Below are 16,519 nucleotides of genomic sequence, written 5' to 3'. Positions count from 1 at the left end.
TGTGGAATGAATCAAATTAACTGAAGAATGGTATCTGTGCCACTAGGGACCTCTGGATGAGGCTGAGATGGATCACCCATTTGTTATTTCTGACTGAAGAGTTTTACAAATGTTTCTGCCTTATCTTTTGCACTGTTGGGCAGCCTTTCCCATCATTGAGAATTGAGAGATTTATGGAGCTCCTCCTCCAGTGGGTTGTTTAATTATCCACCACCATTCATAACTGGTTAGGATGTGCACAGCTTAGAACTGATCTACTATTTGTGGAATCACTTAGTCCTGTCTGTCTCTTGATGCGAATGATCTTTGCCATGCAAGTACTGTTTTGTAGCTTCATTATGTTGACACTTTTTTTGATATGCATTGTGCTGCTGTTTGTAGCTTCATTACGTTGACACCTTTTTTGATATGCATTGTGCTGCTGTTTGCGTACCCTCCTGCACTCTTCATTGAATCAGGGTTCTTGATTGGTGAGACATTCAGGGGTTATAGGAAAAAGACAGGAGAATGGGATTGAGAAACATATCAGACAAGATCAAATAGGGGAGAAGACTCGACAGGCCGAATGGCCTAGTTCTGCTCCTTTGTCTTACGAGTTGATTCCTTAATTAGATGGTAATTGTAGATTTTATTTTTAAACAATCACAAACTGATAACTGATCACTTCAGAACATGTGCTAATAACCTGTGAGTGGAGCTAACCTTTGGACCATAAGGTTTAGATTAGATTACCTACAGTGTGGAAACAGGCCCTTCGGCCCAACCAAACCTCCAAAGAGTAACACACCCACACCCACTGACTAATGTACCTAACACTATGGGCAATTTAGCATGGCCAATTCACCTGGCTGGCACATCTTTGGACTGTGGGAAGAAACCAGAGCACCCGGAGAAAACCCACACAGACACGGGGAGAATTTGCAAACTCCGCACAGACAGTCACCTGAGGCTGGAATTGAACTTGGGACCCTGGTGTTGTGAGGCAGCAGTGCTAACCACTGAGCCACCATGCCACTCACTAAAGGTGAGAATACTAATTGATCACCTTTCTTTATCTTCGCCTGACAGTCACTATTGCTCTTCCAATCCCATTACATTTAACTCTCCCAATACTGCATCTTTCCATCTGGTCTAAGGTCTTCCTTTTCTCCTTCTGGGTGTTTCCATCTCTATCATTCATCTTTTGATATTTCATCTCTCTTTCCACAACAGATTACCATCCCATCTTAATATCTTCCTGGCTATGTAATGATCTCAACTGATGTGTCAGACAAGACAGATACCAGATAAATAATAATTTCATTTAGAGTCCCTACAGAGTGGAAGCAGGCCATACAGCCTATTGAGTTCACACCAACCCTCCCACCCAGACCACCCCACCCAGACCACCCCCACTCCCCATTTCCTATGGCTAATCCCCTAGCCTGCACATCCCAGGACACTATGGGCAATTTGGCATGGCCAATTTACCTAACCAGTACATTTTTGGACTGTGGGAGGAAACCGGAACACCAGATAGAAACCCACGCAGATGTGGGTGAATGTGCAACTGTCTCCATATAGACAGTTGCCCAAGGGTGGAATCAAACCCAGGTCCCTAGCACTGTGGGGCAGAAATGCTAACCACTGAGCCACAATGTTGCCCAAGTGGGAGGTAAGTATAAAGTTATCACCTCTTTAATTTACATTTCAAATTTCATTTATTTTAAAAAGCTTTTTCATTTGCCAGTACAGGAATGTATTTCAATTTACATGCGATAGCGTGATTTATTTTCTGAGAAGGAAGGTTCGAGATAACCTAACTGCAGTTTTTGCCACTGACAAAAGACACATTTTGTTGAAGCTTTTCGTTCTTGCACTCATCAGAACAGTCTATAAGTGGGCTCTGATTGGTAGAGACATCTTGGAGATTACAAATGGTACCTTTATCACTCTCTGCATTTTACAACTACACACTGACCAGCAAAACACAATTAAACCAGTCTTTTCATTTCCAATCATTAACTAAGGGTTGGAAATATTCATTTATCAGGCTTTAGGCAAAGGCACAATTTAAATAGTTGGCCCATCTGAAACAACTCTGAACAGAAAATACACAATTTGTGCACCGTATTAAGATTCATATCTGCTACACATTAAAATTCACAAGTGATGCATAACATTCCGCTTCAGGAGACATTGGAAAGTCCTGTCAAACTTCACCAATCGGAAAACCTACAAGTATCCAATTTTACCAGCAGCACCCATTCCATTAGCAGTAGTGCTGTAATATAATTTTTCAACAGTGGGAGATTTGTAAAGGGAGATGCTAAAACTGCAGCTCTTGCATTCCATTTTGAGAGAGAACATTAAAAATGTTTATTGTGCGTAATGTTATAGGTCTTGGCCACCAAGTGTCACTGCAGAGCAGCCTTAGTTAAATAATCTCCTGTTTGCAAATAAAGTCTGCTGACTCCCAGCATCCCTTGCATGTACATAAATCTGGCACTGTGCAAGAGCAGAATTGCAGGACCACACATATGAAGGGAAAGGTGATCCATAAGTGCATAGTAATATAGACTATTCAAATTATAACTATTCTTTGTGGGAAAAAGTTTCTCCTCGTGTTCTCTGGGTCTGTGGTCAATCACCTAAAACTGTTGCCTGAATATGAATTCTTCGTCTTTAGTCATTTCAACTGAATCATTGATCATTTTCAACATCAAATGTCTTCTCAGACTTTCCTGAAGCAAACAAACTACAAACTCCTAGTCATTGGATCCATCTAAATCTTTTCTGTACCTTCTCCAAAGCTTACATAGAACATAGAACAGTACAGCACACAATGTTGTGTCGAGCATTTGTCTTAATCTAAGGCTGACCTAACCTACACATCCCTCAATTTACTGCCATCCATGTGTCGCTTAAATGTCCCTAATGTATCTGACTCCACTACCACTGCTGGCAGTGCATTCCACACATCCACCACTCACTGCATAAAGAATCTACCTTTGACATCTCCCCTGTACCTTCCTCCAATTACCTGAAAGTTATGACTCCTCCTGACAGCCATTTCTGCCCTGGGGAAACATCGCTGGCTATCTATTCTATCTATGCCTCTCATTACCTTGTGCACTTCTATCAAGTCTCCTCTCTTCCTTCTCTCCAGAGTGAAAAGGCCAAGCTCACTCAACCTCTCTTCATAAGACAAGCCCTCCAATCCAGGTAGTATCCTGGTAAATCTCTGCACCCTCTCTAAAGCACTTACATCCTTCCTATAATGAGGCGACTGGAACTGGACACAATATTCCAAGCGTGGTCTAACCAGGGTTTTTATAGACCTGCAGCGATACCCCACAGCTCTTAAATTTCACTCCCTCTGTTAATGAAAGCCAAAACACCATATGCCTTCTTAACAACCCTATCAACTCGGGTAACAACTTTGAGGGATCTATGTACATGGACCCCAAGATCCTGCTGTTCCTCCACACTGCCAAGAATCCTGTCTTTGACCCTGTATTCAGCATTCAAATTCAACCTTCCAAAATGAATCACTTCACATTATTCAAGTTGAACTCCATCTGCCATTTCTCAGCCCAGCTCTGCATCCCGTCAATGTCTTGTTGTAGCCTGCAATAGCCCTCGACACTATCTGCAACATCACCGACCTTTGTGTCATCAGCAAACATACTAACCCACCTTTCCACTTCATCATCGAAGTCATTTATAAAACTACAAAAAGCAGAAGCCCAAGAACAGATCCCTGTGGAACACCACTGGTCATCAACCTCCAGATGGAATATTTTCCATTCACCATCACTTGCTGTCTTCTTTCAGCCAGCCAATTCTGTATCCAGACAGCCAAATTTCCCTGTATCGCATACCTCCTAACTTTCTGAATGAGCCTACTGTGGGGAACCTTATCAAATGCCTTACTAAAAATCCATATACACTTCATCCACTGCTTGACCTTCATCAACCTGTCTCATCACATCCTCAAAGAACTCAATAAGTCTTGCGAGGCGTGACCTGCCCCTCATAAAGCCATGCTGACTCTCTTTAATTAAACTATGTTTTTCCAAATAGTCATAAATCATATCTCTCAGAATCCTTTCCAGTACCTTGCTTACCACAGACGTAACTCTGACTGGTCTGCAGTTCCCAGGGATATCCCTATTCCAATTCTTGAACAGAGGAACAACATTCGTCTCCCTCTAATCAGCTGGTACTACTCCCATGGAGAATGAGGAGGCAAAGATCATCGCCAGAGGTGCAGAAATCTCATTCCTTGCTTCCTGTAGTAATCTTGGATATATCTGCTCCAGCCCTGGGGACTTATCTATCATGATACTTCCCAGAATCTCCAGTACATCCACTTCCTTAATATCAATCTGTTCAAGTCTATTAACCTGGTCCAAGGTGTTCTCACTATCAACAAGGTCCCTCTCGCTAGAGAATACTGAAACAAAAAACTCACTTAGGGCCTCCCCTACCTCTTCAGACTCCAAGCACAAGTTTCCTCCACTATCCCTGATTGGCCCTACTCTTTCTCTGATCATTCTTTTATTCCTCATGAACATGTAGAAAGCCTTTGGATTTTCCCTAATCCTTCCTGTCAAGGTTTTTTCGTGCCTCCTCTTAGCTATCCTGAGTCCATTTTTGAGTTCTTTCCTAGCTACCCCTGTAATCCTCTAAAACTGTGCCAGAAGCTTGCTTCCTCAACTTTAAGTAAGCTTCCTTCTTCCTTTTGACAAGAAGCTCCTCTGCTCTTGTCATTCAAAGCTCCTTCACCTACCATTCCTTGCCGTGACTCAGTGGGACAAAGTTGTCCAGTACTCACAACAAGTGTTCCTTAAACAGTCTCCATATTTTGTTGTGCATTTCCCATTCATAGTCTTTCATAAAGTGAATGTCTGTGTGCGGTGGAGTGGGGGAGGGGTGAGAAAGAGAGAGAGAGAGAGAGAGACAGACAGACAGACACACACCGTACATATCTCTGGGCTGGAGAGGGAAATTGGATGTGATAGTTCAGCTGGGTTCAAACAAATGTTTTGTATAGAACAAAGTGGTCTCTCACAGAACCATAAACATGCAATGCTGCTGATATTTGCTTTAATAACAATATAGAAGCTTATTACAAAAGGAACAATAATAAAATGGAATAATCTAAACTATCTACTTATAAATCATATTCAAAGTTCTAAACCCACAGTAAATATGTCTTCCCATTAATCCCAAAAATGAAAAAAAAACAGATTTTGTATGGTATCCATAACATCTCTCTTAGCACGGTACTCAAAACACGGGTCTCTGGCACAGTGGCACAGTGGTTAGCACTGCTGCCTCACAGCGCCAGAGACCCGGGTTCAATTCCCGCCTCAGGCGACTGACTGTGTGGAGTTTGCACGTTCTCCCCGTGTCTGTGTGGGTTTCCTCTGGTTTCCTTCCACAGTCCAAAGATGTGTAACTCAGGTGAATTGGCCATGCTAAATTGCCCGTAGTGTTAGGTAAGGGGTAAATGTAGGGGTATGGGTGAGTTGCGCTTCGGCGGGTCGGTGTGGACTTGTTGGGCCGAAGGGTCTGTTTCCACACTGTAATGTAATCTAATCTAATCGGATGTAATCTAATCTAACCACTCATACAATACTCATACCAGTACAATCATTTCTGCTATAACACGTCTTTCATTAATGCTAATTGGCTTCAGAGAGTGGTGTGTGTTCTATTGTTGAGGATACTTAAGTGTCAATGGATGGAGTTTTGATATCCCAGGGAATTCTGAAAGGGAGGTGCAATTGAGGTGGATCGATCGTAATCAGTTTGAATGGTAGAGCATTCTGGTGTGAGATATTGACCATGGAGAGTGTGCTGCAAATTGAGGAAAGCAAAAGGTGGTCTCCAGAAGGATAATTGCGAAGACCGAGGTTATAAGATAGTGGTATAGGACGGATATGGAAAATGGCAGAGGTGGTGGAGTAGCCTCAGTGATTAGAAATAAAATTCTTTCAATGATGGGGGAGGATATAATGAGGGGAAAGTATTCAGTGCAGACTGTGGGGGTGGAACTGAGGAATAGTCATAGTCCTAAAATGTACACACCACTTGGTAGCAGCTCTGAAGTCCTGGATTGTAAAAATGCTGAAAACTAGGCAATATGTAACAAAGGGCAGAGTAATACAAAGGGGCACGGTGGCTCAGTGGTTAGCACTGCTGCCCCTCCGCACCAGGGACCTGGGTTTGATTCTAGCCTTGGGCGACTGTCTGTGTGTAGTTTGCATGTTCTCCCCATGTCTGCATGGGTTTCCTCCGGGTGCTCCGGTTTCCTCCCACAATCCAAAGATATGCAGGCCAGATGAATTGGCTATGCTAAATTGCCCGTAGTGTTAGGTGCATTAGCCAGGGGTAAATATAGGGTAGGGGAATGGGTCTGGGTGGGTTACTCTTTGGAGGGTCGGTGTGGGCTTGTTGGGCAAAACGGCCTGTTTCCATATTGTAGGGAATCTTATCAAATTTACTGTAATGCGACTGGTGAATTGGGAATGCTGCTTTTAAAATGCAAACTTATAAAACGTGTGTTGGCTTTAACATGATTAGATTGCCAACACTGTAAGTGTTATTTTTATTGCGTCATTTTTGTATAACATGAGGTTGAACAGGAAGAGAACTATCATGTTATAGAATAAATGACTGTATCCATGCATGTAAATGTCAGTAGATTTAACTCACTTTAGATTACAGTTTTTAAACTGGAACTGCAAAGGCTTCTTCCTGGAGCTGTTATACACTTGAGCTTCACTGCACTCAGTTTCTGTAATCACTTCAGTGTTTTCGTCTGGCGTGAAACCAACACTAATTCGTTACACGGAAGGCTTAACTAATTGTATCCTTCTCTTCTCAAGAGCAGTGCTCTACACAGCCATCCCACTTCAAGATCTTCCCAGGACTAACTACCCAATTTTAAAAGTGAAACTAAAAGTTTATCTCTTTTAGCCAAGGGCATTTCCCTGAGTGAAAAAGAAAATTCCAAAACACTAGCAAAGTTGTGAGGCTTCACTATTTACCATGCGAAGTCACAAAACAACCTAAAAACAAACAGAAGTCAATTAGTACAAAAAGCCATTCATTTTACAGCCAGGCTTCAAAACCCTTTTAAAAGAAGTCACCATATTTACAGAAATACTTGCACGTTAATTGTTAACTTAAGATACACAGAAAACCCAACAGTTACAAGCAACTTACATATATGGATATATATTCAAAGTTTACATCACAACTATTATTTGATGCTTCCACAATTTTCATTGACTTCCTGCTGTATTGGTTACTTTTTGTTACTCCACACATCCATCCACATTTACTTACTATCTCAAAAAATTAGAACATGATTAGGTTGAATTAATGTGGTATAAAAGACAGCTGATTGGGTGCAGATGTTTGCAGGTAAAGGGACGGCTGGAAAATGGGAAGCCTTTAGAAATGAGGTAACAAAAGTCCAGAGAAAGTATATTCTTGTTAGGGTGAAAGGAAAGGCTGGTAGTTAAAGGGAATGCTGGATGACTAAAGAAATTGAGGGTTTGGTGAAGAAAAAGAAGGACATATATGTCAGGTACAGACAGGATAAATCGAGTGAATCCTTAGAAGAGTATAAAGGCAGTACAAGTATACTTAGAGTCATAAAGTCATAGAGATATACGGCATGGAAACAGACCCTTCAACCCTTCAGTCCAACCCGTCCATGCCGACCAGATATCTCAACCCAATCTAGTCCCACCTGCCAGAAACCAGCCCATATCCCTCCAATCCCTTCCTATTCATATACCCATCCAAATGCCTTACACGTACATCCTGTCCCTCATACTTAAGAGAGAAATCAGGAGGGCAAAAAGGGGGCATGAGATAGCTTTGGTAAATAGGGTTAAGGAGAATTCAAAGGGTCTTTACAAATGCATTAAGGACAAAAGGGTAACTAGGGAAAGAATAGGGCCACTCAAATATCAGCAAGGCGGCCTTTGTGTGGAGCCGCAGGAGATGGGGCAGATACCGAATGAGTATTTTGCATCAGTATTTACTGTGGAAAAGGACATGGAAGATATAGAATGTAGGAAAATAGGTGGTGACATCTTGAAAAATGTCCACACAAAGAACATTGTTTCTATTTCTTATATTCTTTGGTTGTTTTCAGTGGTTTTCCATTAAAGTCAAGATTCACTGCTTGCCTTTGTCTCAAAGTGTTGTACTCATATTTATTCAGCCAAAACTGCATCCACCTTTGTCTGTCCATATTTTTACTATCTTTGTCGTATTTAAATGTTGGATCCTTTTCTTGGTTTTGATCTCAGTTATAAGAATACTTGATAAGGCAAATCTTTCTTCAGATCTAGCTCAGTAGACCACATAATCTCTTAAACAGTAGAATGTGTGGATGTGTAAAGGGTAAGAACATGGCAGGATTTCAGGGTTGAATTGCAAAGCCATTAACAATTATCTTTATCATACAAACGTTTAGAGTCATAGAGTTATGCAGCACAGAAACAGACCCTTCGGTCCAACCAGTCCATGCCGAACATAATCTCAAGCTAAACTAGTGCCACTTGCTTGTTCCTGGCCCATATCTCTCCAGATCTTTCCTATTCATGTACTTATCCAGATTTCTTTTAAACATTGTAAACGTACCCACATTCACCACTTCCTCAAGATGTTCATTCCACGCATGAACCACCCTGTGTGTAAAAATTTGTTCCACGTGTCTTTTTTAAATCTTTCTCCTCCAAGTCTTGAAATCCTCAATCACAGAAAAGGCAACTATCACTAATTCTATCTATATCCTTCATCATTTGATAACTTCTATAAGGTCACCTCTCAACCTCCTACGATCAGTCAAAAAAGTCCCAGCCTATCCAGCCTTTTTTTATAACTCAAACCTTCCATACCTGGCAACATTCTGGTAAATCTCTTCTGAACCCTCTCCAGCTTGATAATATCCTTCCTACAACTGGGTGACCAGAAGTGGACGCAGTATTTCAGAAGAGGCCTCACCAATATCCTGTACAACCTCAACATGACTTCCCAATTCCTATACTTAAAGGACTGAGCATTAAAGACAAGTGTGTGAAACACCTTAAGAAACAAACATAAGTAATCATGACTAAGTATACTGAATAGGTAATACTATGGTTCTAAACTGTATACACTGCACACATAGCTCAGAGTCTAACATTGAGGATTAACATGGTTTTAGTATGTGTAAAGAAAAAAAACTATGGTTGTACACTCCACAGACAGCATTTTAATAAGCCAATGTGGTTCAGACAGATGCTGCCTAGATATTAGTGATATTGTAGGTTACCAATTTGGAATAAAACTGTGTCCTTTGCAAGGGATTACAATTCTTCACTTTCAAATGCCCTCAAAACTTCTCAAACTTCATATTTTTTTAATTCACTCAGATATAAGCATTGCTGCCTGGTCAGCATTTATTGGCTGTGACTAGTTGCCCTTGAAAAGGTAATGCTGCGGTGCCTTCTTGAACCGCTGCAGTCTATATGCTGTAGACACACAATTCAGCAACAGGGAAGGAATGGTGATATATTTCCAGGTTAGGATGACGAGTGTCTTATAGGGAAGCCTTGTAAGTGGTGATGTTTCCATATATCTGCTGCCCTCAGCCTTCTAGATGGAAGTGGTTATGGGTTTGAAAGGTGCTGTCTGAGAATCTTTGGAGAGCTTTTGCAGTGTATCTTGGAGATGCTAATGAGTATTGTTGGTGGAAGGAATGGATGTTTGTGGATGTTTAATGATTTGATTTAATTTGATTTATTTATTGTACCTAAACATATACAAATGAGCCATAATAAATGGAGTCCATGGATGGAAGGTGATGGTCTGAGCTGTGCACACAACCTTCTGTAATTTCTTACAGCCCTGGGCAGAGCAGTTGCCAGACCAGGCCATTATGCACCCAGACAGTATGTTTTCAACAGTGCATCTGTGAAAGTTGGTGAGGGTCCTTATGGACAGGCCAAATTTCCTGAGTCGGCTGAGAAGAAGAGGTGTTGTTGTGCCTTTTTGACTGTTGCATCTATGTGGGAGGTCCAAGACAGGTCATTAGTTACCATCACTCCTAGAAACTTGATGTTCTCCACCCTCTCAGCCTCAGCTCCATTGATGTAAATGGGACCACGTTCTCCTGTGTTGCCAATCAAGTGGGCTATTTTGTCCTGGATGGTGTTCACTTTCTTGAGTGTTGTTGGAGCTGCGCTCATCAAGGCAAGTGAGAAGTATCCCTTCACATTTCTGACTTGAACCTTGCAGGTTTAATCTTTGTTTCTTAGGACTGAGCTTCCCCGGCATTGGAGGCTGACAAGTGACCTTATAGAGGTTTATAAAACCATGAGGGGCATGAATAGGGTAAATAGACAATGCCTTATCCCTGGGGTGGGGGAGTCCAGAACCAGAAGGCATAGGTTTAGGATGAGAGAGTAAAGATTTAAAAGGGACCTAAGGGACAACTTTTTCACGCAAAGTGTGATGTGTGTATGGAATGAGATGCCAGAGAAAGTGGTGGAGGCTGGAACAATTACAACATTTGAAAGACATCTGGATGGGTACATGAATAGGAAGGCTTTAGAGGGAAATGGGCCAAGTGCTGGAAAATGGAACGGGATTAATTTAGGATATCTGGACGGCATGGACAGGTTGGATGAAAGGGTCTGTTTCTGTGCTGTACATCCCTATGACTCTATGACTCCTGAGTTTGCTCAAAAGTATCTAAATACAGACACAGTTTCAACATTTATTTTAAAAGCTAGCTTTACTGACTTGCTACTGAATTTCTCAGTTCCAGTAAAGCAAATATTGCTTGTGTTCTTCCTTCCTTCACTCTCAGCTGCATGGAATTTTCAATGACTCTTCGGACATCTTGTTAGCCTTGGAATTTTTCGTGAGCCCTAACTCCCTAGAATCTGCTAACACTTGTACATGTGCTACATGGAGCCATTTTGTCTATTTCAGTATAACCCCTCCTCCAAATTGCAACCAACCATCTCCCCCAACAAATATACAAATAAACTGAAACCAGAGAACCTTCTTCAGTTCCACCAATCCTAATGACCAGATAGTCTCCTTTGGGCTGCCTTTAATCTGACTTTATGGTTTACTGAACGCCTCTAAACTAATTCAACTTTAAATCCTCAACAAAACAACTTGGACTTTATTTCTTGGCAAGTAGTATAGATCTTATTTTGTCAGATCTCCAGTTTAGTAGGCCCACCTGCTGTCTTCCATGTTGACTGTATCAAACAAACATTGGTGACCTTATCAACTGCTATTGGTGTCCTTGCAATCACAAAAGCCCAACAATTTTAATTACCTCACCTTCACAGCAATAATCTCCAGAACTAAACTGTTAAAATATTGGCATGAACTATGAACTAAGTCATTGCAATAGTAATTACATTCTTCCATGGACATGGAAGTGATTGCTGGGCCTCTTACTGAGATATTTGTATCATTGATAGACACAGGTGAGGTGCCAGAAGACTGGAGGTTGGGTAACGTGGTGCCACTGTTTAAGAAAGGTGGTAGATAAGCCAGGGAACTATAGTGAGCCTGACATCGGTGGTGGGCAAGTTGTTGGAGGGAATCCTGAGGGACAGGATGTACATGTATTTGGAAAGGCAAAGACTAATTAGGGATAGTCAACATGGCTTTATGTGTGGGAAATCATGTCTCACAAACTTGATTGAGTTTTTTGAAGAAGTAACAAAGAGGATTAATGAGGGCAGAGCGGTAGGTGTGATCTATATGGACTTCAGTGAGGCGTTTGACAAGGTTCCCCATGGGAGACTGGTGAACAAGGTTATATCTCATGGAATACAGGGAGAATTCATCATTTGGATACAGAACTGGCTTGAAGAAGTTAGGGGGTGGTGGTGGAGGGTTGTTTTTCAGACTGGGCCTGTGACCAGGGGAGTGCCACAAGGATCGGTGCTGGGTCCAGTACTTTTCATCATTTATATAAATGATTTGGATGTGACCATATGACGTATAGTTATTAAGTTTGCAGATGACACCAAAATTGGAGATGTAGTGGACAGCGAAGAAGATTACCTCAGATTACAACAGAATCTTGACCAGATGGGTCAATGGGCTGAGAAGTGGCAGATGGAGTTTAATTTAGATAAATGTGAGGTGCTGCATTTAGGGAAAGCAAATCTTAGCAGGGCTTACACACATAATGGTAAGGTCCTAGGGAGTATTCCTGAACAAAGAGACCTTGGAGAGCAAGTTCATAGCTCCTTGAAAGTGGAGTCACAAGTAGATAGGATAGTGAAGAAGGCGTTTGGTATGCTTTCCTTTATTGGTCACAGGATTGAGTACATGAGGTCGGAGGTCATGTTGCAGCTGTACTGGACATTGGTTAGGCCACTTTTGGAATATTGTGTGTAATTCTGGTCTCCTTCCTATCGGAAAGATGTTGTAAAACTTGAAAGGGTTCAGAAAAGATTTAAATGGATGTTGCCAGGGTTGGAGGATTTGAGCTATAGGGAGAGTTGAATAGTCTAGGACTTTTTTCCCTGGAGCGTCAGAGGCTGAGGGGTGACCTTATAGAGGTTTATAAATCATGAGGGGCATGGAGAGGATATAAAGATCTTTTCCTTGGGTTCGGGGAGTCCAGAACTAGAGGGCATAGGTTTAGGGTGAGGGGGAAAGATAAAAAAGAGACTTTAGGGGCAACTTTTTCATGCAGAGGGTGGTACGTGTATGGAATGAGCTGCCAGAGGATGTGGAGGAGGCTGGTACAATTGCAACATTTAAAAGGCATCCGGATGGGTATATGAATAGGAAGAGTTTGGGGGGTTATGGGCCGGGTGTGGGCAGGTGGGATATCTGGTTGGCATGGACAAGTTATTTCCATGCTGCACATCTCTATGACTCTATGACATACTGATTTTCACCACCCCCCCCACTGGTGGCTGTGCCTTCAGCTGTCGAGGCCTGAAAATCCCTTCTGAAGCTTTCTTATATCTCTATTGTTCTCCATTCTGAACCTAAAACAAAAACAGAAGGTGTTGGAAAAACTCAACTGGTCTAGCAGCACCTAGCTGGATGTGGAGAGAAAAATAGAGTTAACATTTCAAGTCCAGTTCTCGTTAGTCAGAACTATTCAGGACTTCTTCTTAAATCATTCATGGGATGAGGGCATCACTGATTAGGCCAGCATTTATTGCCATTCCCAGACTGCAGTTTGGGAGTCAGCCACATTGTTGTGGTGTGGAGTCACATGTCATCCAGGTTATCATTACACTCTTAATTTCATATTTTGTTTCATTGAATTGAAATTCCACCATGGCAGGATTTGAACCTGGGTCCTCAGAGCATTACCTGAGTCTCTGGATTAACAGTCCAGTGATTATTCCACATTATTATTATTAAAATAATAGCTCTGTTTTTCTCTCTACAGGTGTGGCCAGACTTTTTATTTAAGAGTGGATTATTTACAATGTGGAAACAGGCCCTTCAGCCCAACAAGTCCACACCGACCCGCCGAAGCGCAACCCACCCATTAGTTGCCACCATGCCGCCCACTAAGTTTCTTCAGCACCTTCTGTTTGTATTTCACATCTCCAGTATCCACCAATCTTTGTTTTATTTTACTCTCTGAACTTAAATTTTAATATCAATTTATCCTACTTTGTGCCCTGGGAGAACACTTTCTCGTATTACAGCTGAACTTGCTGCACAAGCTAACCTCTTGTGAAAAATTTTATTAAATGCATTCTCTAAATTGTCAAATATCATATATACTCCATTTCCCTTGATGAGAAACATGTTGGAACTTGTAATCAGACTCTGTGGTTGGTAGAGAGTCCATTGGTGAGCTTTTGGGGCTTTGTCAGCTTTTTGGAACAAGTTTAGGTTAACTGGCAAAACAAAATGTACATGCTTTTTTGGTTAATTCTTGTTTATTATTATTTGAAATAAACTAAGTGTTGTTGCAAATATATGTATTTGATTACTTGGAAGACTTCAAATCAAACTCTGTGCTCCCAGGGCACAAAGTAGGATAAATTGATGTTAAAATTTAAGTTCAGAGAGTAAAATGGTCAGAAGATAAAACGTGGAAAACGTGACAACTCAGCTGTTTGCTGTTGTACTGTACTCGCGCAAGACGGGACTTTCGGTCCTGAAGACCCCTCCCTCATAAATTCTCCTTTGCGCATGCGCTGTAACCATGTTGTAAACAATGAAAAACGGCTGCGAGTCACGTATACTATGATCAACCACATAGTATAAGACAGAACCATCATAAACTGTTAACAAAACACGGTCGTTTTGTGATAAATTCCGTCAAGTTGTGTTGACAACACCAGATTAATAAAACTGGTATAAAATAGTACTTAAGAAAGGACAAGAACTAAAATTGACCGAGGTTAACTTTGCAGTGTCATAATAAATCAACACTGTAAAATTGCTTTAAAACTGCAGGTCAGCTGATGAAAATTGCCGAGATTAATATAATAATCTGGCAGATTTGATCTAAATACTGTACAATTAAATATATATTAAATTAGATGTTCATTTGAATAAAACAGTTTATGTCTTTATTCCCACTCTCACCGCCCTTAGCTTCAACTCTCTACCAAGGTATAGTTAGGGGCTAGTGCAATGTTGTCAATTGGGATTGGTTGTGGTGGGTCATGTGACGCGGAGCCTCGCGTTCGAATCTGGAATGTTGATACATAACAGCACTAGTAACAGAATCATTTTGTACAAAGTACTGGGCGAGAGGAGTGGTGTTATCTTTAATGATTCTACCCACTTCTCGCTTTCAGCTCAGTTTGGAACTCAGTCTTTGAGAAAATATAATTTTAAGTTTGCTTCTAGAACCTCTGAGTGACAAAGAAAATAATCTGACGGCGTTAAAGCCCACAGCTGATCCCGGTACACCCAAACCCGGGCATGCACTGTAATAAGCGTTGGGGAAAGAAAAAGTTAAAGAGAATAGTGAAAAGGTAGACGGGAAAAGGTGCTTGCGGGCACGTAAGGAACGATAATATTCCTTCACATCGAACAGTTGTGAAGCTGAGAGTATGTGAAAGGGTAAGCACGCCCAGAAGATTCACAATGTCTAACAGTAAAAGAGGCGTTGTCCACTGGGAAGCCAGGAAAGAGAGATCCGATTGCAAAGATTGTTCGAAGAGTAGATTTGTTTCGAAACGGGTCGGACATCGCTGGCACAGACGTGGAAGGGCAGAGTGTGGCAGAACAGGCAGGTATTTTGGTCGTGGCCACCAAAACCAGTCGACCGAACTCCAAGAGGTGAGACTGCGTCCAGTAAATGTCCGTGGTAATCGGGCACCAGGTATGAGGGCACCTAGAAATACCAACCAGTTCCTGATGCACGAAAAATACCAACTGATGCATATGAGATCCGACTCGACTGGGAGTGACAGTGGTTCGGAGATCGAGGTGGACATGGACATAGACTCGTACCTGGGTGTGTTAGAGAACGCTCGAGGCGCTCTGGACTGCACCATGTCTCCCCTGTCTGATGATAACCTGTTACGCTTCAGATTCTTTGAGCAAATAGATCACGATCAGAGTTTGCAGTATTTTCCGTCAGAGGACGACGTAGTGAAAAGCGAACGTTTTATGCGACAGGACTTTGCTGCATTCTGCAGTACATTTAATATAGAGTAATTACAATGTTATTACAGTTTTGAGACGAACTATTCTCTCGGGTTAGGGAGAATATGGTGCGAAAACGTTTTGTAAATGACAACCATCTGATTTGCCTGTAAGGGTAACCCCCGACTTGTCGTTTCTATGAGCCACAGATACTTTGCCAATAAACGTGTTTCATTTACTTAATGTTTCAACGAGTCGTTATTTTAAATTGAATATGGATATATTTAAAATGTTATTTCGGGCATAAAATCGATAGCTTAGCTTTTGAACTTTGCGGTTTGAGTGGTGATACGATCATAAACTATATACAGGGTTATACGTGACACGTTGTAATGGGACATAAATATGTTCTTAAATCGAACGTTTGCTGGCTGAATATTGGAATTAGTTTTAAAATGGCGAAATGTTTTTTTTAATTCGGAGTTTTCGGATAAACCTCCAGTGACGCGATTGTTGTTGGAGTAAAGGGGAGGGAGTGAGGGTAGACAGGAGCGCCTTCCATTTCATCTGACAGACATTTTGCATGACGGCTCCATTTCAGGGGTTGTGTTTCAGTGCTCTATCATTTCAAACGGTGACAAGGCTCAGGGTGCAGAATGTTATTGTACTTTATACAGTGAGGTATACAGAGCTGGGAAATAAATGCTATGTATTTATTTCAAATAGAAATGAAACTGCAGTAACTGAAATCTTTGAAAATTAATGCACAACTCGCTAGCCACCAAGTCTGCACAACAATCGCAGTGTATGAACTTTGTTAAATAGAAGATGCTGGTTAGTGCTAATGTCATTGGAATTAGTAGTTCAGGAGCTCAGGTGCTTTCTTTTGAAACTTAGCACAAATGCTATT

The 16,519-nt window shown here is 41.5% G+C and overlaps 1 protein-coding gene across 1 annotated transcript; it reads left to right on the top strand.

The window, feature by feature from the left end:
* Positions 1-14,706: 14,706 nt before the first annotated feature.
* Positions 14,707-15,847, top strand: wu:fb55g09. Its single transcript, XM_043686286.1, has one exon. It carries the CDS (start codon positions 15,106-15,108, stop codon positions 15,679-15,681), a length of 576 nt encoding a protein of 191 aa, XP_043542221.1. The 5' UTR covers positions 14,707-15,105; the 3' UTR covers positions 15,682-15,847.
* Positions 15,848-16,519: the final 672 nt, after the last annotated feature.

Source organism: Chiloscyllium plagiosum, unplaced genomic scaffold (genome assembly GCF_004010195.1).
Source record: "Chiloscyllium plagiosum isolate BGI_BamShark_2017 unplaced genomic scaffold, ASM401019v2 scaf_12534, whole genome shotgun sequence".
Taxonomy (NCBI): Eukaryota; Metazoa; Chordata; class Chondrichthyes; order Orectolobiformes; family Hemiscylliidae; genus Chiloscyllium; species Chiloscyllium plagiosum.
This window is presented reverse-complemented; position numbering and strand designations above follow the sequence as displayed.